The sequence below is a fragment of the Chiroxiphia lanceolata genome, chromosome 1 (assembly GCF_009829145.1).
Source record: "Chiroxiphia lanceolata isolate bChiLan1 chromosome 1, bChiLan1.pri, whole genome shotgun sequence".
In the NCBI taxonomy this organism is placed as follows: domain Eukaryota; kingdom Metazoa; phylum Chordata; class Aves; order Passeriformes; family Pipridae; genus Chiroxiphia; species Chiroxiphia lanceolata.
The window spans coordinates 32,172,487-32,199,071 of NC_045637.1; the positions used below are offsets into that span (position 1 = coordinate 32,172,487).

Genomic DNA, 26,585 nt, shown 5'->3' on the forward strand with positions numbered 1-26,585 from the left:
GTCCAGATATTAAACATTAGGCTCTGCAAAACACTTATCAATAAATACACTATCTACCTTTAGTGTGTATTCCCTTGCAAAGTTTTCTCTATCATTTTAAGTTGACACTAAAGACTCCAGTGGGCTGGAATGAACTGCTACAGTGAATTTGGCACTAGCAATGTTTCATTTCTCTCAACTTGAACCAAAAATTTATGTGGTGCTTAAAAGAGCTTTTTCCACAACAAAGCCAGATATGCTAAAACAGCCACTACTGTCAACAAAGAAGAATCCTGGTTCATACTAGGAAGGCACTTGTGGTTATTTGTTTACTCTTTGTCATCTATTTACTTTCCTTTGGTTTTAATGTCTTCTTGAAACTTCAGCAATGGTCTCTATTTCCTCAAGGAACTCGTCTCTTGGCAAGTAATTCTAATCCAAGCCAATATTTTATGAGTAAACAGTACCTAGGTACACTTATCTGTTAAGACTTTTTTGGTTCTCAGTTAGTTAACTTAGCTGCTCTGGCCTCCTTTATGGTTTGGAAATCAGGCTGACTCCTAGATCAGGAATAATTTGTTCAAAACCAGATGTTTTATTTCATTACTAAATGCACAATGCTCCTTAGAAATTTGCTATCACAAATGAAAAAGTGGTATTTGCTTTATCTCTTAATATCTTTGTCCCTATTTTTCTAAGCTACTTAAGGTTCAGGAGTTTTTCCCAACATGTACTCTTCAATCACTGTAAGGATGTTTTCAGCCTGTCTTTCTAAGACGATAATTTATTTTTTTAAATGCAGACAGGAACTTTTTAATGACATCTTATACCTTCCCTTTTCCTTCATGCCATCTTAACAGTAAAAGCAGCAATATTTTTTTCTTGTTTTTGTTGCCCTTGTGTAACCAATGCACTTAAAATTCTCCCTTCTTTCACACGAACAGAGTTTTAACTTATTCCAGTATGTTGAGCTTGTGCACATATATCATACTCTGTGGGTCTGCAAAGATATCATTAAACTCCTATTTTGGGGGGTCTCCTGTGGCCTGAAACATGTTCATATTCCTGAGGAAGAATATAAGAGGGAATGACTCAGTTTGAGTATCAAAACCAAGGATGAATCTAACGCTTCTTGCAGGATTTTGTTAAAAACTGAGAGACTGAAGAGACAAAAAGGAGGATTTACAATATTGCAGTCACAGAGTGATTTTCAGGATGTATCAGATTTTGGTGGACTGGAGTTGAGAGATCTCGAGCAACCAATTAAACTCCTGCCCAGGCCACTGGTGAAAGAACTGCTCACCACAATGTGGGAATACTGGTTCTGGGTGTGCCAACACAACTTACTCTGAAAGCGGGTGATATATTAGGATATATTATAGATGTGATCAGACCTCTGTCATAAAAACCCTCGTAAATTTTCAAAGCTTGATGCTTTTTTCCTCACATTCATTATATACAATATAATTTTAGTACATTGCAATATATGAAAGATTATGTGCTATGGATTGATACCAGTACGTTTGGAATTTGTTCAAGATTCTAATGGTTTTTATTTTTTTCAAGTAGAGAAGCCCTGCTTCTAATTAAGATGCTGCCATATTATAATGAAAGGTGAACATGAAATAAATACTTATCAAGGTCAGAAAAAAGTTCTGTTTCCAAAAGACTACAGAAAGAACGCTTAAGAGACATGCTGATTTGATGCTTCTTTTTGTTAATATCTTTTGTGTGGTGGTGTTATTTCAAAACTTAAAAAAAAAAAAAAGCTGTGGGTCTAGCATGCAGATCTATTTGATCAGATCAAAAAAATCATGACATTCAAAGATCACGGGAGTAACAGAACAGTATAATTAAAGTTTTCTCTTTGGTGTCCTCTTATACCTGGTCATCCAGTGGTAATTCACAGAAGCCTGGAATATATTTAGCCCATTCCACCAGGACCAGAAGTTGTTGCTTCATAGATTCACAGACATCACTAACACCAGCAATTTTCTTAACATTTATATCAGTGCTAGAACCAGGACTGGACATTGAGATCTGGCCATTATGAGAGAAAAAATTCACAACGTTAAATTTCATACAGTTGCATTTTCACTGGTTAACAGAATATTTAAGAAAATATCATAGCAGTAAGCATGGATACTCTTGAGAAATTCCTGGACCACATGGACCATTAGTCTGCACGTAAATTATAAATTTTTATTTCTCATTATTACCAGTGTGCATTGCTATATTTAATTATTCATATCATGATACAATACCTTCTCATTCCAAAATGCTATTTTTAAATATACCAGAGACCTTATCATTCGTAGAGGGGAGGTGGTTTCTTTTTGTTTTCCTTTAAAAGGGTTGACATTTACTTCATTTCAGAAAAAAAGAAGAGCTCATAGGGGCATGCAGTAATATTAAGGGCAGAGAAAGAGAGTGATAAAGGGGTAGCATATTCTTCTAGTGAAAAGATAAGTATCATTAACTTTAGAAGGTAAAACAGGGGGGTTTTAGTGCCTGGAGGAGAACAGTTTGCAATGATGAAGCAGCAGTATAGGCAGAGGCCTGAGACATTGCAGAGGAAATGTAAAGGATATGAGTGTGCATTAGACCACCTGCAGTGAACAGTGTTCTGTGAAATAGGAAGAGAGCAATATCTTTCTGGGCCTGAAGCTGGGACAGTTTTACATAATCACTGAGCCAAATCCTGAAATTCTTAATGACTTTTCAAGGAAAGGAACAAAACCAGGCTTGCTTTTAAGCCAGGTAGGAAAGACAACTTAAGATAAAGCCAAGCCTGAGAAGGTAAGGTCAGAAGGCAAGATCAGTTTATAGCTGCTATCATACCAGGGAAGAAAAAGAAAAGAGGAAACAGAAAAGATAAAAAAAAGAAAAAGGAAAGAATAGAAAGAGAAAGAAAAAAGAGAAAGAGAAAGAAAAAAAAGAAAGGAAAAGAAAGGAAAAGAAAAAAGGAAAAGGAAAAGGAAAAGGAAAAGGAAAAGGAAAAGGAAAAGGAAAAGGAAAAGGAAAAGGAAAAGGAAAAGGAAAAAAAGAAAAAAAAAAGAAAAAAGAAAGAGAAAAAGAAAAAGAAAAAGAAAAAGAAAAAGAAAAAGAAAAAGAAAAAGAAAAAAAGAAAAAGAAAAAGAAAAAGAAAAAGAAAAAGAAAAAGAAAAAGAAGAAAAAGAAAAAGAAAAAGAAAAAGAAAAAGAAAAAGAAAAAGAAAAAGAAAAAGAAAAAGAAAAAGAAAAAGAAAAAGAAAAAGAAAAAGAAAAAGAAAAAGAAAAAGAAAAAGAAAAAAAGATCCCTCCACTACAAAACCAAAATCCCACCACTGTAATAGACATATGAAATTGACTTTCCCTTTATGTTTTATTACTAGAAGCATACTCAGGAAATGATATAGTGTGATTCTCTTCCTCGGGAAAAAAAAATAAATGTTTGATCTTCCAATAGCATACCTGTACATACTTCAGGATGGTGGAAGCTATTTAGGTTGACCTCCTATCAGTTCCCCTTCATTCATATATCCATGTTAAAACCCACAGTGGGATCTGCAGTGAAATCCCATTATCCTTGGGTAGTCAAAAGGAGTTGCACTTCTGAACTAAAGCTCAGCGCTTCCTACATAATTGAGTAGTGTAAAACACCGAAAATAGCTTAGATATTAATGTCAGTTAACCATCTGAACATTAGTTCTCAGGGAAATTAGAGCAGCTAGACAGGTGAAAACCTCCTCAGACACATAATTCAAAGGCTATCATGAAGGAAAAAGGTTAGAGGTATTGTTTCTTTGTAGATAGAGCATTTGAGAAATCCACACTATAATCATGAGTCCATTTCTGGCATCTCTTCTACAAAAACGAAGTTGAAAATACTGAATATCATTCAGGTGAGAGCTATCAGAGTGATTTGGTCTAGAAAACCTTCAGCAGCGAAAGAGAGTAAAGAAACTCAACACATTTCATTGTTTTTCCAGAAGAGTAAAAGACATCTTGATCAAGACTCAAAAGTACAAAGAAGAGACTTCTGATAGCAGGTCACACCTGAGAAAGATACCACCATGCACCAACTAGGAGATAATACAAGAACGTAAAGAAGAGGCAGATTGTTTAATTGTTAGACATACTGACTCATGAAGTTAATACGTTGTCTTTCCTTTAATATCTTTTAATCAAACCTGTGCATCTTTATAAATTAAAAATTACATTATAAACTACATGCCAAAATTACTTGCTGAACTTCTGCTGGGAACTCATAGGACGACTCCCATGGAGTTCATTATTAAGATTTAATCTCTTCATAAGGATATGAAGACATGAACTTTCCTATTTCTTTTTCTCTATTGATTTAACCTTCCTCTCATTTTTGGGGTGCAACATGGTAGTCACTGACTTCATAGAATCATAGACCAGTGCGGGTTAGGAAGAACCTTGAAAGATGATTTCATCCAATCTTTTGTGGGAAAGTAAGACTAGATGATGGACTCATCTAGTTCCTCAGGGATGAGGACTCCACCACATCCCTGAAAAGGTTGCTCTGGTAATTGTTTATTCTCACTGTAAAAATTTCTTTCTTATATTGAGATGAAACCTTTCCCAGTGGAACTTGTACCTGTTAATGACTTGAACGTGACAATTTAACACTATATCCCAATTGTCCTGAAAACCTTCAGGGACAGATGGCTTTATGCCTATGGGAGTCGAGCATGTCCCTTTCATATTTACATAATCCTGGAAGCCTCTCTTGAGTCTGTAGGTGAAAAATTGCACTTGGACAATTTCCCCCTGTAAGGGATCTTCAGGAACAAAGTAATTAATTTGCTCTATTTAATATGAAAATTTCAAAAGGTATGAATGCCACTCTCTTCCTCATTTCACAGCTGAAGGACTTGGGTAACAACTTGGGACACTACCTCCTCCTCCAAGTTTCTCCTCAGGACTGAACTCATCTTACAGGCCTATTTGATTGAGAGAAAAACAAGTACTTCTAAGACTTGACTTTTCCACCATGTTAATGTAGTCTCTTGGACTTTGAGGCTGAGATTGTATCTTCATATATGCTTGACATAGCGGAACTAATTCTGTCCTACCAAACAGTATGTAGAATAAATTTACACATGTACACAAGGAGATGTTTTAGGCCAGGAATCTACTGTTTGAAAAGAACTTTGTGCCATAAACAGCTGAGGATGTGATTCTCTTTAAGACAGTTCTTATTCTTGAATTGCATATACCAGTCAGAAATGATTAACGGAGTAACACAAAAAAGCACAATAAGCAACTTCAAAAAATTACTAAGGAGGTAAAAACAGCTATATTTTTCATAGTGTATAGGTATGAAAGGTAGGAAGGTCCATTATGTCCATCTAGTCTGCCCAGACATGCAATATGTGCCAAAGACATATCACCCAGTAATTCCTGCATCAATTCTTTACAGACAGTTCCAGCCTAAGAGAGATGCCGATAAAGGATGAGATTACAAAACATTTGGGGATGTATAAATCAGTCATCATGAAATCATAAAGGTGGCAGTTAAATTCTAAGCAAGTTAGTAAGAGGTGCAAGAATGCAGAATCAATGATCATGATTTATCTGAGCTGCAGGAAAGGACTAGAGACTGTTCCATGCAGCAATTGATTGGATAGGAAAAAAAAAAGAAAAAGAGAAAATGAAGTTCAGATGAGACAAAGAAAATTCAAAAGCGAGATGTGAACAGACTCTGCAGTTGGAACATTTCTGTTTGCCTTACTTATAATGTCTAAGGATATTAAAAACTGGATTTTCAAAGAATGTAAAGAAATGAGTGTCCACACCCCTTTGAATGTAATGGCTTTGGACAATTTTTTCACTAATGTTTCATGGGAAAGCCAGCTTCAAGGATAGATAGATGCCACAAGCTGCCTAAGACAGCATCTGATTTAAAAGCAGTAAGAACCATAAAGCTTTATTAAGAAAGGTGCCTAAGACATATTGTCCTGGACAAAGTAGAATTTTTTTTATTGACTTTGCTTCAAGAATGTATTCTATTACTGATTCTTTCACTGGAAACAGGAAGTTGGGTGCATTTTGGAAGTAGAAGAAAGTAATCTCAATAATTACATTCAATACAATAAAAACCTGAAAAGTATTTCGTTTTAGTAAAATCAGTCTTAAAGTTACTAAATAATTTTGTGGTATATCTCAGTACCTGACGGGAGAGTGTCTCAGCTTGTGACAATGTGCTAATAGAAGGAATGTTGCAGCCATCAAAGGTGTTTCTTCTTGTACTTATCCTGTCCCGTTCATTTTGTACAGCTGGAAAAGAATAATCATCTCATTTACTGACTTGTAAAAGCTGACACACAGTATAATTTCAGAAGTTTACCGTATTTCAGAAGATAACTGTAAGAACTGAAAGGTCTGACATTCAAAGAGGATGATCTGCTTTTAGCTCTGAGTAATGAGGAAGAATGACAATACATGTTTATGGTCTCTATCTGTATATTACTTGCCTGCAAAAAGTATGTGTAACTAATCATAGATAGATACTGAATTATCATCACTTTTTTCAGTGGTTTTATTACTATAAAACCTCTTTCTTCCTTTGAACCTGAAGACATGTTCTAATTTTGTTATTTCAACCAATTTAAAAAGTAAAGTAGTTTTTATCATAATGGTAGAAATGGACATCTCCAAACTGTCAAAGAGGTCAAGAGATACAGCACCACCACTGAAAAAATATCTCAGTCAGGGGAAGTATGAAAGCTCTCCTCCTGCTCTGCTGTGGGAAATTCTGAAAGAGGAATAAATCATGAACTTAACCTAACAGTAAGATAATTCTGAAACTTAAATCTCATGCTCCTCCTCAGTGACATTACATTCCTAGCCAGTTTATTGAATATTAACTCAGTTAAAAGGTTTCAGGACAGTAAGTTTTGTCTAATAGGGTCCAAAGAAAGGCATTTGAAAGGGCTTAGGATAAGGAATCCTTACTCAGCACACACAGGACTTATGAAGCAACAGGGCATACTTTTGAACTGAAGGAAAAAGAAAAAATAAAACTATCAGTCAGATATTTCTAAAACCGAAATCATGTCCAAGGTTAGGTCAAGGAAAAAAAAAAAGGGGAAAAAAAAGAATTATGCTGATCAAAATCTTTTTATTGCACAAGGAATCTCATAATTTTTTAAGAATAGCAGTTTTATTTCCAAAGATAAGTTTGCCATTTTATGGGAAACAAACTGCATTATAGAATTTAGGAGCAGTAAGAGAGGCTTCAATAAAAAAAAAATAAAGTATTCTATGCACTGAATAGTTTCAGAGTTTATCTGAACAATGCACATAGTTTATTCCAGAGGTGTACTAACTTTTTGCAAGGACACTCACTGATGGGTCTTTTATTAAGGTCACAGTAAGAAATTTTGTGTGGTGATAAACACAAAGTGCTATATGTTCATATAGACAGGAGAAAAAACCATAACCTCTTGTAAAAGAATGCCAAAACATCCACTGAATTTCAGCAGCATAAGTGCTACCTAGATAATTAAAATAATGTCAGCACTAATTAGTATTGCAAAAATAGTAAGGTATTCTGACAATCAGTAGTGAAAGTCACTGGTGGAGCACACTGAGAACCATAGGTGGATGCTTCAATTTTCTCCTACTTATACATAATTTTGTATTATTAGACTAGACTGTCTGTCTGGCTAAAGCCTTTCTGTCAATTCAGGCTAAAACTGCCTTAAACAGAGATTATATGAGGAAGGTGGAATATTTGCTTAAAGAGGCCTTGTATAGCTTTCACCAACTGAAGCCTTTCTTACCTTTTCTTGCAGAAAAGAAAGATTTGCTAGAAACAAGAGGAGAAACAATCATAGAGACTATACTACACTTCTTACACTATGAAACATGCCCCGACCATGTGAAAAGGTATGCAACAACACACAAGCAGTTCAGTGTTTTGAATTATTTTAGCACTTGGAAGCCTCAAATAAACATGGCTTGGATGCAATGAAAAAATGGAAGTTTTAGAGGTAGTGGGACCAAAGTAGGGCAGAACAGTGTAAATTAGGTTGAAAGTTTTATGCCACGCACTGGGCTGCGTTAGCATCTTAAAGGAAATGACCAATTCTCTGGTTTGGGCTCCTCGGCGCATGAAAGATTCTGGCAAACTAGGCAGTGTCCAGAGGAGGACTATGGAGACGTAACCCACAAAGTGCACAAGGTGAAGTAGAGCCTATGTGGAAAAGAGAGGACCAACATGGAGGTGGGGGTCTTCATTTCTGTACAGAAAATGGAGCCAGATTCTTTTCAAATCCATAGTGAAAGGACAAGAGACAATGGACACTACCCTAATTGCAGTAAGACATATTCCAATCAGTTAGAAATTAAAAACTCTTCCCAGTGAGGCTGGTCAAGCACTGAAAGAACTTGCCAAGAAAGGCTGTCACATCTCCCCTCTCAGGGACTGTGTAAATCTGTCTGGACAGAGTCCCAAGCAACCTGACTGAACCTAGACACTAGCCTTGCTTTAAATGGGGACCTGAACTAGATGAATTCCAGATGTCCCTTCTGAGATAAATTTCTTTAATTCCAGGTTCTGAAAGTCTGTAAAGCTCTGCTTTTTGCAAAAGTTTTAGGGCAGCTGTGGACACATAGGTCTCTCCCTTTCTTCACATCAGATTGATAATATATATACAATATGTTACCGATTTTAATGACTCAAATTCCAAAGGCTAAATTTGTTAAAGGAGATCCATAAGAGCTAGCAAACCTATTTCATTCATACACTCTGTAACACTGTTTAGAATATCCCCATCCAGCCTCAAAAAGAAAAATCTATTTTATCTCATATCAATAACGTGATCACTAGCAAAGCAGTACTACAGTATAGATACTTAAGAGCCTAAAGAAACAGCTTGCTTTATCTTAGGAAAGCTATGTAAAGACTAAAATAATGATAGCCTTGTACAGGCTCCTTGTACAGGAGAACTGAGCACTCACATTTCAGACTGGCCTTCAGGCAGATACACCATGTTCCAGACAAAAAAGGTAGCAAAGTTGTGATGAACCACTTTTGAGTGTGCATTTGAAACAGATCAGGACATCTTTTGCTTCTACATCATAACTGTCAGTGAAGCAACATTCCCAACAACAGTACTCCTCCGATATTACCACTGCCCTTCTTTCCCTATCACTCTGCTCCTGTGGTCATCTGGTCCTTCCATTTTGACAGGAGGATCAGTGTGACTCACATTTCTCATCCCTGTCAGTGAGATGCACAAGTAACATTTTTCCCATTTTAAGCCTTAAAGAAATTAGAATTTTTTTTTAATTAATGTGGAGACTCCACTGACAGCTACCACTAGTCTTCTCACCACTATTATTTCACTCAACTTCACAGTCCTTCCTCTGGCTTAAATGTTTCTTATATTTAAATTTAATGGAAGAACCGGTAAATTAGCACTGTCATTACTCAGGGTAGAAAAAAAATGCCAGATAGAGATTTCATGAAAAATTAAAACTCAAATCTCACAGTTTGAACTTTTCCAGCATATGGTTCAATATATACAAATCAATGAATTTTGGTGCCAGGATTCATGGATTGAATAGTTGCAAATTCACTTTGAATCCATGGACTTGCTTATGATCAAAATGCTAAAACTGCTTACCCACCTGAAAACTAGAAGATATATATTTTACCTCAATATAAAAGCATTTCTCCATCATGAAGGCATTATAGCAGACATTCCATTGAATTATTCTGTTGGAATTTTTTAGAATTTTTATTATATTTTAAAACTCACTCAGAATTTTTTTCTTTGTATATCAAATAGTAAATGACTCCATTACCTTCTTTTTTCATTCCTGCTCGAAAACACTTTTTTAAACGACAATATCTGCATTGATTCCTTTTGTCCTTGTCAACGATACATTGTCGGCTGAATCTACCAGAGACAAGAAAAGGGAAATGTGTATAGCATTAATAAAGCAGCACTCTGATTACAAAGAAGAAAACCAACTAATCTGGCCTGTCAGAATAATGTCTATAACCAGACTTCTTTCTTCAGTTGTTTGGATTATTTTTCTTTATTAATCAGTTTTGAGAGGTGCTCCATTTCCAGGAATATATATGTGCGCCTAGACACATATATGCATTGGAACTGGCAAGTGTGGAAAATTTCAGACTTAGGTGCATCATTTACACCTCAACTGATTTGTAAGATATGTCAGTAACTGGCTTCGTCAAATGGCAGTGGCAAAACAAAAGAAGAAAAGCTACAAAAAGTAAATGGAAAGGCCAATCAAGGAAAATGCCAAATGTTGCTGGCATTGAGGAGCCCCTCAGCTGTTAAACCATTACCCTCAGCTGGCAACCTTTACTCCCTATGGAGATACCAATGAACAAACTACATGTTGTATCGTTATAAGTGGTAACCCAAAGAGGAAATGAGAGGAACATTTTCTACCAACACAATGAAACAAAGACATGAGGAAACACACAGAGCATGACACTGCAGGAAGGTTTATCCAGGCTTTTATGTACATCTACAGGTGTGCCTAAAGGGAACTCATATGGGCCCTCTTCCCCTCTCCCTGTTTAGGTCTGCCTTTTTTTTTGATCTGCATGTATTTGTTAGATAAACAGACCTAGCTTTTGCAGAGCTCTTCCTGAAATCACTTACATCAGCTCTTGCCACACCACTTTAGGGGTATGTCTATGTTATATCACTGTGCTGTGATTGTAAGGGAGAGATTTCCTTTTAAGAGTAGTATGCAATCAAGGAAGACTGTAACAAATGTTTCTACTAAAAAGCCGTATTTACAAAAGGTTTTCTCCTCCTTGTGCCCCATGAGGTGGCCCAAGGAGACAGGGGATGGAAGATGTGGTCAGTTCATCATATGTTGTCTCTGCTGTTGCTTCCTCCTCAAGGAGAGGACTCCTCACACTCTTCCCCTGCTCCAGCATAAGGTCCCTCCCAACAGAGACAGTTGTCCACAAACTTCTCTGATATGAGCTGCAGTTCTTCATGAACTGCTCCAGCATGTTTCCTGGGTGCAGAAAACATGCTTTCCTTTCCACAGTGTGCAGTCCTTCAGGAACAGGCTGCTGTAGCACGGGTCCCCTGTGGGGTCACAAGTCCTGCCAGCAAACCTGCTCCACCATGGGCTCCTTTCTCTGTGGGGCCACAGGTCCTGCCAGGAACATGCTTCTGTATGGTCTTCCCAACCGTGTCATAACTTTCTTTCGGGCATCCATATTCTCCAGCAGGGAGTTCTCCACAGGCTGCAGGTAGATATCCACTCCCTTGTGGACTTCCATGGGCTGCAGGGGCACAGCTGCCTCACCATGGTCTTCACCACGGGCTGCAGGGGAATCTCTGCTCCAGTGCTTGGAGCACCTCCTCCCTCTCCTTCTCCACTGAGCTTGGTGTCTGCTGAGTCATTCCTTTCACATATTCTCACTTCACTCTTCTCTGGCTGCAATTTGCTTCTGCACAATAATATTTTTTCCTTCTTAAATACGTTATCCCAAAGGCACTACCACCACTGCTGATGGGCTCATCTTTGGTCATCCTGGAGCCAGCTGGTATTGGCTTCACTAGACACGGGATGTTTCCAAGAGCTTCTCACAGAATCCACTCTTGTAGCCTCCTTGCTAATAAAACCTTGCCATGAAAACCCAATAGACAGAGTTTTCCATGTGTTCTGTGCACAGCTTAAAACTCACCAGTTATGATCCTGTGCATGCACAAGAGTGATTTGTCAAACATAGTGCACAGACCTGCAGCATGATAATTAGAGCACCATTTGGAAATTAGCAGATCAGACTGACGGGGGGAAATGTTCGATCAAAAGAGCAGTGTGTCACATAAACCTGGAATATGTGCAGATATGTTAGCACAGCCCTTAAAAAAACCCTCATAAATCTTAGACTTTCTATTCAGAAGCTAATTTCCTAAGAAAATAATTCTTAGAAAACAGTTAAGATATACGATTTTCATATTGCAGTGAAAATATGAGCAGTTTTAATTTTTCTTTTTTTTTTTATTTTCAGGAGATGACCTTCATAATCTTAAATAAAAGATAAATAATATCAACTGACATCTGGAATATAGTATCTGGAATGTGTAATATCAAGTAGCATCCCTTAAGAAAAAGCTGGAAAGACCCTGACAAAGTTCTGAATATAATTTTTGCTTAAATTCATTATTTTAGTGCGTCTAGATGAACTTTTGAAATACCTGCACGAGTAGACGTGGTTTTTCCTTATGCTGCGTCTAAAAAACCCCTTGCATCCATCACAGCTGGAAGCACCGTAATGTTTTCCAGTCGCTCGGTCTCCACATATTGCACAGAGACTACTGACCCCATTGTCAGCAGCATTCATGTTGACAGCTTCTCCTGAACTCTCTGACAACAGGGAAGAACAATATTACATAGTTATGGACAAGACTTCCACCAACCAGCACATGAACAAGCTGTACCTAAATGGAGGTGTCTTCTGGTTTTCTGTCTTTTAATTGACACTTAAGATTTATATAGCACGACCTATCTAATTACATCTGGCTCTTACTCATATGAACACTTTCAAAGTGAATAGGGATGTTAACAGAATTAATAAAGTTCATACCAACAAATAATTGTATTCTAAACTCTTTCCAACTGAAGGATTAAAAATTAAAGTCTAAGTTTGCATGTATAATTACATATATATTCCTACTAACATGAAGAGGAACTTTGGCATAAAACAGTGATAACTCTCATGTATCACTTCTCATATGAGCTGGCAATAACTGGCAACTCATACAAAGGTTTGGGACATTAAACAAACAAACAAAAGGTTTTGCACAATATTTAATAAAAAAAAAAAAAAGAAAACAAAAGGTTTGCTAAGAGGACTGTCTAAGTATTATTTCCTTGAAGATGTTTTTGACAGGAACATTGTAGACAATATTGTTGCACAGAGAATATTAGCTATGTGATTAACAATTAGTCACTGAATCTGGTAAACACTACTGAAGAAACTCACCTGAAATCAAAACACACATATTTATTCAGACATGTTAAAAGAAACAATTGCAAAATAGCTTTTTCTGTTTTGTTTCTGATTTAAATGAAAGGAAAACTGTTTGAAATAGGCCTAAGCATTTGTAGCTGTTTTGTCCAGGAGAGGAAACTGTGCCACATTAATTAGTTATTCAAACATGGATTCAAAAGTCGAGTACATGAGCTCATGAACAGCAAACAGGCTGAACAGTAAAACTGTTAACAATGATACATAATATTATTCCTGTTGTATAGATCCAACTGAAATGTACAACACAAATATAAAATTTTCATTGCGTCCTGCAGAGTTTACAATTTAAACTGAGTTCTTCAGACAAAGAAACAACCTTTTTGTATTGATTTGCTTTACAGAGCTGTAATTGATAGGAATTATATTAAAAATCGATTAAATAAAAGGAAATCTTAAAAGTAAGAATTCAGTTCTGTAAAAATTTTATTTTAAAATTAGGTTTGTCATGACTGGAAAATTATTTTCATAAATGGGTTATAAAATTACTCTAAAAAATACAAAACCATTCTTTTGGAGTTCTGTAATGTTGCATTGCAGAATAATTAATAATACAATATTTAAATGTAATGATGAAATATTTTACAGCAACGTAAATTGTGTGTATATATATATAAGGACATACTTATTTTCCTAGCTATTATTTTGAAACAAAATATCTGGGAAATTGACCTGATGTTGAAAAGTTCTTTGATTTCAACAGAACTGAAAAATCTCCCTGAACGTGGCTTGTTAAACTCATCTGAATGTTCCTAATTAATTTAGACAACTAGAAAAGATACATAGGAAGGTTCATAAGAGGCAGTTTTCAGTTCCAGACTAGCACTGAAACAAGACAATGTTTTAATAAATTCTATAAGAAAATACTTAAGCTAAACTCAAACTCTAAACAGAAAAAGGTTACACCTTATAATTACTAACTATCAAGCTAATCACTTACAGTGAATAATTTAACCAGCTCTATCACCAACACATAATGCAACCAAGCACAACCTCCCTAATCTGCTTTCCCATTTTATTTAACATTAACAGATCCAAAAGGGTGCTACTCAGCAAAACCACAAATGACCAATGAAATCACCCATATTAGAAAAAAAACCAGAGAAATCATCTAAAAGTTTTATAATCACTGTTGATAGCTCCAAAATCACTTAGGGCATAAAGGTCTGTTTTTCCTTCCTAAATCAATAACCTAGTCTACCTTTCTGTTTACTACGCTTGCTGTAATGTAACATCAGAAATTCAGATAAAACTTCAAGCCCAACAACAAAAATTTAATTAGGTTCCACATAGAAATATGTGGAAATGCAGGTGCTAAATAATTTTTCTGCAAATGATTAGATACCAGTTCTGCTTTTTAAAAGCACATATAGTTTATGATACGATAGACCAACTTTTTTATTATATTAGAAGATCTGGAAGGCCATTTTTGAGTAGTTTAACTTGCCTAATACTTTTCTTCACTTGAATTGACTGACATTTCTTTTTTTTTTTTTGTTTTGGTCAGTATTCAATGATGGCAAAATGAAATGGTGTGCTTCCTATTTCAAGCATAAATTATTGGTACAACTTCTCAAAAACTGCAATTAAAAATTCTACCTAAAGTTGAAGTGCTACATTAGCTAAATGCAAATAGTTTTTCTCGGCTAAACATCAGCCTCTATATAAAGCCAATGTGATTTTTTTTTTTTTAAATCACTCTAGTTCATATATGCACTTACCTAGGAAGGCTAGATTAACACTTAAGTAAATAAAATATAAATAAAATATTAGTCTAACAATTAGAAACTAGGCATCAAGAAACAGTAGCTAATTTTTTTTCACAAACCTCTGGACAATTTTGTCCTTTCCTTCTGAAAGTTGTATACGAAATATACTTCCATGTCCAAACTGTCAGTACTAGTTATTCATTTGTTGTACAGTAAATAAAACAACTGCTGAATTCACCATTTTCTTCCTTTGATTAACTGACTGGTGACAGTACAGTTCATCTACTTTATTACATATACCCTCTCTTTTATTTTCCTTAAAGAATTATAATGTTACTAACTTAAAGTTAGTGATGAAGTGTAAAAGAGCAGATTTGTACTTTGAAAACAACCCCCAAATGCTCCATTAATTAAACATTTAACTAGCACCTTATAGCATTACTAAAGTTCACTTTTTCTATCAACTGGCTTGATTTTGCCTCACAGAGAAGAACTCACCATTGCCATTATACAGAATCTGCATAGTTTCAAACTCCAGTGCCGTATACGTCGGATCTAAAACTTCACTGTAGTTTGCCATTTCCATGTCTAGTATTGGTTCTGAGAGCCTCATCATTGAATGCAAAACCAGTGAAAAAGCTGCTCAAATGTACAACCTTCCCATTCTGTTTCACAGTGATTGATAATCCAAAGTTAACTATAACTGTATCACTTACGTGCAGCAATGGGAGGAGCTGTAAAACTGCTTCTGCATGCTGTATTTCACCTGGGTATTTTTTTTCTTTTATGATACAGTGCAACCCTTCTGATAATCTTGGAATGCTTTATGAAATAACCTTATCAGAAGCTGTATTGGTTCCAGTTCTTGCGTGAACCCAAGGACGTGCAGGAAGCTTCCTGTCTCTTATGCCCTGCTACATATTTTGTTGTCAATGTGTGGAACAAACAGTTCTAAACAAACTGCTCTGGTTGTTCTACACAGTGACTGTAGGTTCTTACGCCATTTTGCTCTCTTCAGAACAATAAGGAAATGTGATATGATTATGGACTATCTCAAAACTATACCCAAATCATCCAACCTCATATTTTAAAAGACAGCTGTAAAACCTCCTACTTTTACAGCTGTTAACATTCTTTCACAGCAGTGACGAGCTGGCTGCGTAGACACCCTTAAGCAAGGCCTCAAGCCACACAAGGCCTGCAGCAAGGCCAGCTCATAAATCCCCTCCATCACATACTGTGCTGCTGCAATGGTTCTAGGCACTGGACCCTGCACACTCTCAGACAGTGGCTTCCTGCTCTAACCCTTCTTCGTATAAAATGTGATGGCAGCATGGTGTTTTCAAGTACCATCTAGATGCATAAGGGAAAAAAAAATATTATTCACCTTCTCTGTAAAGAAGAATCTTTTGGGAGGTCCACAGTTCATCAGTTGGCAGACATGGTGTGCACAAACCTAGTTAAAAATCCTCCTGGCAAAGCTGCTTGAATCTGTGCCAAATATAGAGCTGAACAGCTGAATTTCACTTGCTAATCTGGTGGTTTTAAATGTTTGATAGCAGAATTTGAAATGTTATTATTTCTCAATAAATTCTTTACAGAAAACTACCCTTTATACTGCTGAAAAACAGTTACATTAAAGATTACACATATGGGAAAACTTCCCAGGTTATGTCTAATTAATGAGAGCCAGTAACTGTACATACAGCATTGAAATGCTTATTTGAATGGAAAAGAGTGTCTGCAGTTCTTGTTCAGTAAAAATAGCTGTAAAAGAACTCCTTGATATTAAAAAAAAAAAAAAAGGCAATTCATGACAGACAGGCTACCAATGAAAAAGGAAAATTTACAGGAAAAGACCTAGAAACAAGCCTTTCAAGATTCATCCTTCTAATTTCCACATGCCCACAGTTACCTGAGAGGCACAAATCATCCTTTCTCCATGTGGACACACAGATGCAGTCTCAGGTCAGTTCTCCTCCTGACTCCAGCCAAGTCTAGTGACATAATTATGACAACGGGATTCTTGTATAAATCACAGAGCTATCCCTAAACCAAAGCCTATTTGCAATTGTGTTACTGCTTGAACAAATTCTCTACAGATTTTGGAGGGTCTCCACAGGAGCTTTCCTTCTTACCCTGCTGCTGCTCCTTTTCCTTTAAACCATTCATTCACTGTAATATTTAATGAGATATCAAAAAAACTGTAGAAGTTATTGCTCAAAAAGGGCAAACCTAAAATGTTCTCCCTTCATAAGAATAGTGTGTTTGTTAACAACCAATGTGACTACAAATACTTCCTATACATGACAAAAGACAAATAGTACAAAAAATGGGAATTTTTTTAAAGATATTTAAGGATATGACTGAAATGTTAGAATATTTTATGCCTCCAATCACGGGAAAAAATTTACTCAGAAAGTATCATTGCACAGTACTAGAAGTGTACAAGGTTTCACTGTTTTTAACCATACCTAACACTTTTTCTTAAAGAAGCATATTAAATTAAGATTGATGCAAAGCTATTTGCTGACAGTCAATATTTGTTTAGGAAATCACTGTATTTTCTTCATGAGATGGAATAGTTTCATATTACCTGATGGCTCAGTTTGAAAAGTTTCTTCTGAAGCAGAATTTGTTGTATTTGCTACAACAATCTGTTCTATTCGTATAGTATTTACTACAATACTAATTACTGGTTACATGACAAAATATTCATTGCATTAACATGCTGATTAACAAAATATAAAAAGGTTTACATGTTAACTAGAATTATGTTTTGTTCCTTAGTGCATATTTTTAATAAGATTTTCTATAAATAATCTCTGGCTTTTTAATACCAAAACTGTATGCTTACAAACACATCTAATGCATATTTTTATTTCAAAACTCCAGTCCTGAAAACAGTCTGGCATATAAGTTAATTTAAAGTAAGGGAATGAATGGAAGATGGAAGATATCATGTATGACATGATCAAATCCTGCTATTCCCTCTGCTGTTAGTAGAACTTCTTCAGTGCTGCCAAAACAGGTCCCTTAGTGACTGCTAAAGAGAGGGAATGAATTGACCCTTCATACTTCTGTCATATAAAAACTCATTTCAATTGATTTTTTAATATGGAAAAACGTACGCTGTAGGAAAGACATTCTTTATACTATTTTTTTCATGTTTTGCTAAGGAAACTTACAGTCAAATCTTGCACTCATAAAAATCTGCTTTCTGGGGGATTTTTAGCATCATGAAGTACATCATGAACAATTAATGTACACTAAATCACTACGGTAAAATATTAATATGTTTTCTTTCAGCCTTAGGTGGATTAGAATGCAGTCCTGGAATTAGAGCGGTTGATGAAAGAACCTAATGATGAACAGCTTTTGGTCCTATGTCAGTCCAAGTTTTACAATGTTCACTAGTATTCAGATCCCCACTCAGCAGATTTCTTTTCATACTGTACACCTGAGCTGTTTTTCAAATTCTGAATGACACTGCAGTTTGTAGTATGAGATGTTCTAAGTCAAGTCATCTACTACTGACAGCCAAGAAGTATCAGCCTAAGGTAAGAAAAGGTTTTAAAACTGTGTAATTAGTCAAACTGAGAGACACTTCCTTGAGATAATGTAAATTTGAGTACAAAATGATTTCTCAAAATAAATTTTGCAATAATTGTGAAGAAAGAGAAAGCTACACAGTAATGGTTTTGTTCATATGGTTTTGTTGCTTTTTTTCTTTAAATCTGATGACCTCAGGATCACATACAGAAAGCATTCCTATCTTATCTTTAAGACTATTAACTCTGTTAATTGTCCAGCTCTCTATATTAAATGTAATCATTCTTTCTGACTGTGGCATAAAATAGAGCATAAGCTAATAAAAGCAAGGTTATTTCCATAAAACTCTTCCTGAAAATAAAAACAAATCTCAAACTACTATCACTACTGAAACAGTCTGGGGTTTCTTCATTTTTTTTCTTTTAAAGGAGCAATCTGTCCTTTTTTTTTCCAGCTTAGTAAGCAATGTAGATCCCCAGAATAAAGCCTTAATTTAAAGGTTTTTTGTTTTCCATGTATTCTGATTAAGGAACACATCTTCACAGTATTTCCTAGTTTGCAAGCACAGCAAGTTGTGGTGCACATACTTGGAAGACATCCTATTTTTGTCAATAACCTGGCATATTTATCCAGCATGTTGATAAAACACACATTTTGATCTGTTTCCCCTTTTACCTGCTGGCACACATGGGACAGGGTATGCAGGGAGTCTGTACTAACCAAACCTAATGAAACCATACGAGTTGAGCCAGAATGCCTCCTTACTACAGCAAAATCGGACAAAGATCTCCAAGTCAGAGAGTTTATTTGCCAAAAGCTTGCTACACAAGAAGCAGTGTACAAATTTCAGCACACTTGTGGGCAATCTCATCTTTGGCTTACAAAGATACACACCCTCGTAATACCAGACACTGAGCTTCCCTCTCCTGTAACACACCCTCAGTGCCAGGGAGAACACTGCCAGTCACCATCACATCAGCCCTGCTGACACCCACCCCCAAGTATTTCATAAATGGTCCATGACTAATGACTCGGAAATGCTTGCTTGTATTCTAAAACATATAAAATTATGACGTGTTTGCCATGGAAAGATTTGCAACACTGTGGTATTGCTTTATCTGACAGAGATTGCTGGGTTTTTGTTTTTTAAATAAATAAAAATGTTAGAGCTGGATCAGATCTAAAAATCAGTGATAAAGCACAAATGTGTATTGAAGTTTAAATGTGTATTCCCAAGCTGCTTGGAAAAGAAATAGCCTTTTGTGCTGAAGACCTAAGTAACATGATGGAAACATGGCTACAAGTCTTCTACAACTCTAAAATACTACAGTAAGTCTTTTAAAGTTCTCACATCCCTTTCCCCCTCCGTCCAAAAAGTTCATAGCCAAACACGGACAAAGTTGCTTTTGAGCTGGTCTAATGTTGAAGGATTTTTCAGAACAATTTGTGAATCATGAGAGTAAATGCATAGCACAACAACTGCTCCCACTAAGGTGACCAAAGGCATCATCTTACACTCACTTCTCAAACCCAGCACCAACTATCAGATTTAATGAGTAAATTTATGGCATTTAGATGCTTCTGTGCCTTTTCATCTTGTATCTTTCTTTTTGACTTTGTCCTAAAAAATACAGCGGTTAAATAAAACACCAGAAAAGTAAAGCCAGTACCAGAACTGAATAACAGGTTTTCACAGCACACTTATTAGGCAATGGGTAAGATTAGCTTCAACAAATCATGCCAGGTGAAACCTAACTACAGATCTTTGTGGGAAATCTAGGCTAAGCCTGTTTTCATTACACACATTTTTAGACACTTAGACCACCTCAGGCTTTCTGTAAAATGGAGATTCTTGCACATATTGAATTTTTCATTTAAATTGGTCATTCATTATGTTGAGTTCCACTCTATCATACAGCATACATAGTTTTAATATGTTATGATGAGGGTTGGTTTTAGTCTTTTTCATTTTGGCATAACAGGGAACAGACAATTATTGTGAGGTCTGAATTGTCTTTATGTTTTTGACTTCAAAAATGATTTGTCATTCAGAACAACTGGCTACAACTTCAACAGTCATGAATGTGAACAAACAGACAACAAAGAACATGCCTGGCTTCTGACTTGTCAAACACTTTATGGACCCACCATAAAGCACATTTTTCAAGGTTGAATAATCCCAAAATAGTTACAAAGATGTCAATAAGTAGTCTACATCAGAGCTTCAAAGCTAAGAGATCTGATACTCCAAATTCTATGAAGTGCAATTTTAATCTTGCATACACCTCAGTCTTTGCCCTGTCAGCACTTGAGGGGAAATATCAAAGGAATATGAAGGCTCTAAAATATTTTGAGCCTGAAAAATTGTTGCTGCAGGATAATTCCAAAGAAAATTTACACTCACTGAGGATATAGCCCGCTTTCAGATTCTCCCTCCCTATTCCAAATATAATTCTCTCCATCTTATTCTAAAAGGGTAAATTATTTATTTATTCACTTTATATACCACAATGTCATTAAGGGGATAGGTTACTAGGATAGCAATAGGAATACAATGGTGTCATAGGCAAAGAGAAGATGTTACATCCACTACTTAAGGTCAAGGTAAACAAAGCTATCTGGTTTATCTGATTTTATTTATCACTTACACATGCACACATACATCAGTGAGTGACCCGGGTAGCATCTCGCAAAGTACAAGACACATTCCAGTTCGCAAACCCTTAGTTGTACTCTCTATTTGACAGAAAGGTGTTTTGAGGACAATTCTCATATTCTATTCACCCACAATCTGCACATATCTTCTTCATTTTGCAGCTGCCCTGTGCTACTGTTTGTCAATGGTTTAGTGAAAGCCGTGGTGTACCTGTGCTTGGCTGTTCTGCAGCTGCACTCTCCAGCTCTTGATTACCTACCACATTCAAGACAATTTTTGCTACTGTTATTATTTCACTTCTTTATTACTCTCATGTTGCAGAGAATTTTTTCAACTAAGGTGAGTTGGATTACATCTATAACTGTATGCCAGCAGCTAATAACTTTCTTCTTAGATTGCTCAGCCTTCAACTTAGCATAGGACAGCCTTTCACTGAATAATACCACTGCCGAAGAGTAGGAAATAGTCAAGGAAAAGCCACCTTGTAGCCAAAAGGTCAAACACGAACCATCGCATAAGAGCCACCACTAAATGTCAAGAACCAGCTGTACAACTGCCCTGACAGAGAACATTGTGTCTGAGTGTTGGAAGAGTCAAGGCCACTATGGTGCCCATTGAAGAAGCACATTTCTAAGAGATGGCTAATGGTGAAGTGGAAGCTTGATAACAGTCATTCAAAAAAGAAGGCTGAGGGGTGACCTCACTGCTCTCTACAGCTTTCTGAGAACAGGAAGCGGAGAAGGACAGAGGTGCATCTGATCTCTTCTCCCTTATACCCAGTGATAGGCTAAGTGGGAATGGTTCAAAGCTGCATCAGGGGAGGTTTAGACTGGACATTAGGAAGCATTCCTTTACCAAGACTGTGGTCAAACACTGGAACAGGTTTCCTGGAGAGGTGGTCAATACCCCAAGCCTGCCAGTGTTAGAGGCATTTGGACAATGTCCATCAATTTGATCAGCCATGAATTGGTCAGGCAGTTGGACTAAATGGTCAGCGTAAATCCTTTTCAACTGAAATAGTCTATACTATTCTAATCTAGTCTAGTCTAGTGTATTCTAATAGTTTCTATTCAGTCACAACATGGTATGCTAGGTACAACAGTTAGGTGGTAAATACTGAGTACACAGAGTAGTTATATTTCTTTATCTAGCCATTCCAGAAGGATGTCCACAGTAAACTGCAACATATGTAAATATCAAATATTATGCAGATTTAAAATCTTGTTTTATGTATACATATGTATGTATATAAGTATGTACACATAGGAATTTATTGTCAGGTTTTTTGTGACAGCTGAATATGCCTCCTGAATTGACAGGGGGAAGCTCTTCCTCTTGCATGCTGGATCTTAGTAATTCTTGACATTGTATTGTCCATGTGCAGATTCTCCCCAGGAGCTAATAGTAAATTAGTATTTTGCCAGTTCAATCCATTCCCGTGCCTGTTTTGTGTCCAGATTTACAGGAAGTGTGCTAACCCTATCTGAGCTTAGCAGGCACCATTAGAAAACTGTGCATATTTATAGGGAGGAAGGATAAAAAATATGATACTTTTGCTTTTTACGTAGCAACAGATCAGGTTTGCTCTTAGGTATGTGAATTACTATTTAGTACTTAATATTTCTATTTTATTCTTGAAAACTCACAATAGCCATGAAGTGTTGACAGTTTAGAGGGCTTAAAGGATTTTTGTAGCATAGAATTTTGTGGGGAGATTTGCTGAGTTACACTTAAAGGACTGGAGACACTTGTTAATTATTTGCTTGAATCAGGTAACTTATTTTTTTCTGCTACATACAAGAAAGTTAATCAGAGAGTTGTCCTGGAGAGCAGAATGAAATGAGAAGAAAAGAGGAAAGAGTTCAGGCATAAGATAAAACCAAACCATCAAGATATTGATAAGTAAGACTAAGCACTCCAGTCACCCCCAAGTGATTAGTAATTTCTTAATAAGCGTTCTTGGCAGGTTTTATGCAAACTTGCTCATAAAAAATGCTTTATATAACCAGTTAGATAAATTTGACTTACAATTTATCCACAGTTATCTTGAGAAATACCATATAATGAGATTTTTTTTTTCACAGATAAACACACTTGCCTTTGTCATACACAATAAAAGAGTTCAAAAAAAGGTTAACCAGTATCAAGGCAAGGTTTGTTTGGGATTCTGCTTTTTCAGCTTGCCTAGAATCTTTCTTTTCTGTGTGATCAATTAATCACAAGTCCTCTAATTTCTATATTCTATCCTCTGCTGAATGAGTTATGTATTCTACATAACGTTTTAAAACAAACTCAGTACACTTCTGCCCATACTAGTGACTATGTAACTCTTGGTCCCACGTAAAAGGCTAATTAAATAACAGACAAGTGCCATTATTTTCAGTTACTCTGTCTAAAATTAAAATTTTTAACTAGAGTATACACTGACTCATCACATTCCCACAGAAAGAACGTTGTGTCAACACACTTGACTTAACTCTTCCAAGACACCAGCATGGTTATGCTGAGTTTAACAACTTCACTCATTTTTATTGTTACAAAAATCAGTTAATGAAAAGTTCAGAGCATATTAAAGACTACCAGTTTAAACTGAAAGTATGACAAAGGAACAAAAAATTCAAAATACTATCTGAACAAAGGAATAATATGGAAGCATCAAGGCATATAATCTGTTTCAATCATATTTTGGATCAGCTCCTTAAAGTACCAAAATAGCTTGATTTTATGCATCAAATAAATATCAAGTTTTTAGAACAACTCACAGCCTGGGAAGGTATGTGTGTAAAATACCCTGATTTTCATAAAATCATAGAATGGTTTGGGTTGGAAAGGACCTTAAGGATCGTCTAGTTCCAACTCTTCTGCCATGGGCAGGGATACCTTCCACTAGACCAGGTTGTTCAAAGTCTCATCCAGCCTAGCCTTGAACACTTCCAGGGATGGGGCATCCACGACTTTTTTCTCTGGGAACTTGTTCCAGTGCCTTATCACCCACACCATAAAGAATTTCTTCCTAGCATCTAATCTAAACCCACTGTCTTTTGGCTTAAAGCCATTCCCCTTGTTCTATCACTCCATGTCCTTGTAAAAAAAAAAATCCCTCTCCATCTTTCTTGTAGACCCCCTTTAAGTACTGGAAAGCTGCTCTAAGGTCTCCATGAATCATTCTCTTTTTCTTAAAATAATTACATTATATTTCTTAAGAGAACAATGTCATTATTGGTTTCAGCAGACATAAACTGACAATAGTATATCCTTGAAAATACAAACAGGGCTGTCCTAAGAATCAGGGAGGTCCTGGACACCTGATATCTTTATGGGCAAAAGCATCTACATTCTAAACACAGTAAATACAGTGAGCACAAAGCAGAATCCTCTCGAGAGGGAGTTTAAGACTGTGCTTTGCTGTACATACACAGATTCGCTCTTCAATTGGCCAGTTGTAATCTCTTTAGTTTTAACACACTAAGTGTGTTCCCAGGTAGGAAAAAAACATCACACACTGTGACTTCAAAGAAATACAAATATATCTGCTCCCAACAGTTTTTAAACAGTGATTTAATAAGCTCAAAATCAGAAGTCCCTTTTAAAAGTTGATGATAAATATTAGAAAAAGAAGGTAGGTTGTATCTCTCTAACTAGCAAAGCCAGAACACCGATCAAGCTGAACAGAGAAAAATTCACTGGGATAGAAAATAGGACAGAAGTGGTCCTGTAAGGTTGTAATTAGTCCCCATCTTTAGAGCAAGTAAGAGGAAACTCTGATAAATGGACATAGATGCAGTTATGAGTAAAAATGCAATGCAAATCATCAAGATGCAATTTGAAAAGTTACGTGTAACTGCAATAATGTAGGTTACATGATCAAGTCAACCTTCAATGTTATAGATAACAGTTGGGTCTGGATTGTTTTTCTGGACATCAACAATATTCATGTGGCCGTATTCCTTGTTTTTAATGTATTTAAGTAGTTAGGCTCCCTCATTTTAACTGAGAGCTTTGCAGTCAGTAACATTATTTCCCTATCTGTGAGAGAGGGATAAACTATCTTCCCCTTTTAATGAACAGAGAAATGAGGCAAAGGACAACTAAAGGCAGTGTTTATGACACTTGAATCCACGTGTCTACTATACGGTCACCTGCATGCAAACTAAACTCCCTTTGTACACAATGATCATAAACAGGTACATCTAACTAGATTCCTCAAACCTATCTTCAACAGTAGGTTGCACTGAATCACCTCTCAAAACAACCATTTCTTCCCTCTGGTTGTCAAACCAAAGCGCTCAAACAAATGCAACAAACACCTAGAGTTAGATGAGGTGAATTTATGCAAATGACTCCCCAAAATCTGAGAAGAGTACTGAAGGTGGAGACCCTGGATGGACACCCACCTCCTGCACTCTCCACTGGAGCACTTTCTCAAAACTGAAAATATATGATATAGAACAACTGCTACAGCTTATAAATACCGGAAAAAAATCCTTTATCTCATTTTAAAACAAATTCATAATATTTTTATCCCCTCGATCAATAGTGAATGTTTGCACCAACTTAAAATACATTTCAGAGGACCTGAGCTTCAAGAAGAGAGTCAGTCAACTTAAAACAATGGTCACACGTGAAATCATAAAATAACACACTATACCAAGTGAGGATTAACAGAATCAGACTCAGGTATTACTGCATTTGATAAAAATGGAGATATATGCAATATAACCCAAAAATAAGCTAGATGAAGAATATTCCTCATAATAGACAGAGACAAATCAAGTAAGTTAGTGTACCTAAATGTGGGATAGTTGTCCTGCATGGTCTTGCCTGCAGCTCTGGTTTGTGCATGGGTAGCCAAGATCCCTGTGACCAGAGAACAGGACTCTATAATTTCCTTCAGAAGATGCACCAAGCATCCAGGCTCATTTCCTAGCTGACACCTTCTCTAGCCTGGGCAACCAGAAATACAGGACATGTGGAAGAGACAGATCATTTCCCCACCTTGCTGCAACACTATTCAAGTGCATCTCCTGGGCCTGAACTGTAAGGCACTTACCACACAGTGTACACAGAGTCACTGGAAGCTAAGCTGCCTTATCAAAGCTGCACCCCACATTAATAAAAAGGAGAAATCACAACAGATCTGTTACATTTATCTCAGAAGACACATAAAAGTTGTTGCACTCCAAAGTTTTGGTGTTTTTTTTAAACAGTGCAATCTTTAAAAAAAAAAAAAAAATGCATCTTTTCATCTGATTAAGGAACAAAAGCAGCTGTGAACTGTACTGTCTACTGATTAAATGCCCTGATAATACCTAAAATTGATTAATTTTTCAGATAACATTGCTTTAATTAGATACAAGAGAAAATATCTAAGGTGACAGTCCACTTTTCGTGAGTTCTTTAAATACATCGGCATTTAAAATACATTGGTATTTAAATACGCCTATCTGATTTGTGAGAATGGCGAAAGTAACTTTCTGTGAAAATTTAGTCTTTTGACTTCAAAAAGAAGCAGTAGAAAAGAATATCCTAATCAAAAAGAACAATTTGTTTAGGAATCAGGAAGGATGAGTCAGTAGCAATGATGTGCAAGGAAACAAAGATGACTTCACCTAGGTGATGGAAAGGTCACTACTGGGCGT

General features: G+C 36.2%; 1 protein-coding gene across 3 annotated transcripts in view; it reads right to left on the reverse strand.

Moving 5' to 3' along the window:
- HNF4G (hepatocyte nuclear factor 4 gamma) overlaps positions 1–26,585 on the reverse strand; it is a 62,353-nt gene that overhangs the window by 6,760 nt on the left and 29,008 nt on the right. For 2 of the 3 annotated variants that reach the window (XR_004360658.1, XM_032708978.1), the window contains exons 1-5: positions 15,237–15,423; positions 12,197–12,365; positions 9,804–9,898; positions 6,160–6,266; positions 1,864–2,019 (exon numbers count right to left, since the gene is read on the reverse strand). Coding sequence is in view for 2 of the 3 variants with exons in the window: in XM_032708978.1 (XP_032564869.1) it covers positions 1,864–2,019; positions 6,160–6,266; positions 9,804–9,898; positions 12,197–12,365; positions 15,237–15,354 (645 nt within the window). In the remaining variant the exon portion in view is untranslated. Of the gene's footprint in view, positions 1–1,863; positions 2,020–6,159; positions 6,267–9,803; positions 9,899–12,196; positions 12,366–15,236; positions 15,424–26,585 lie in introns of those variants that run through there. The other variant, XM_032708992.1, reaches the window with a different exon arrangement.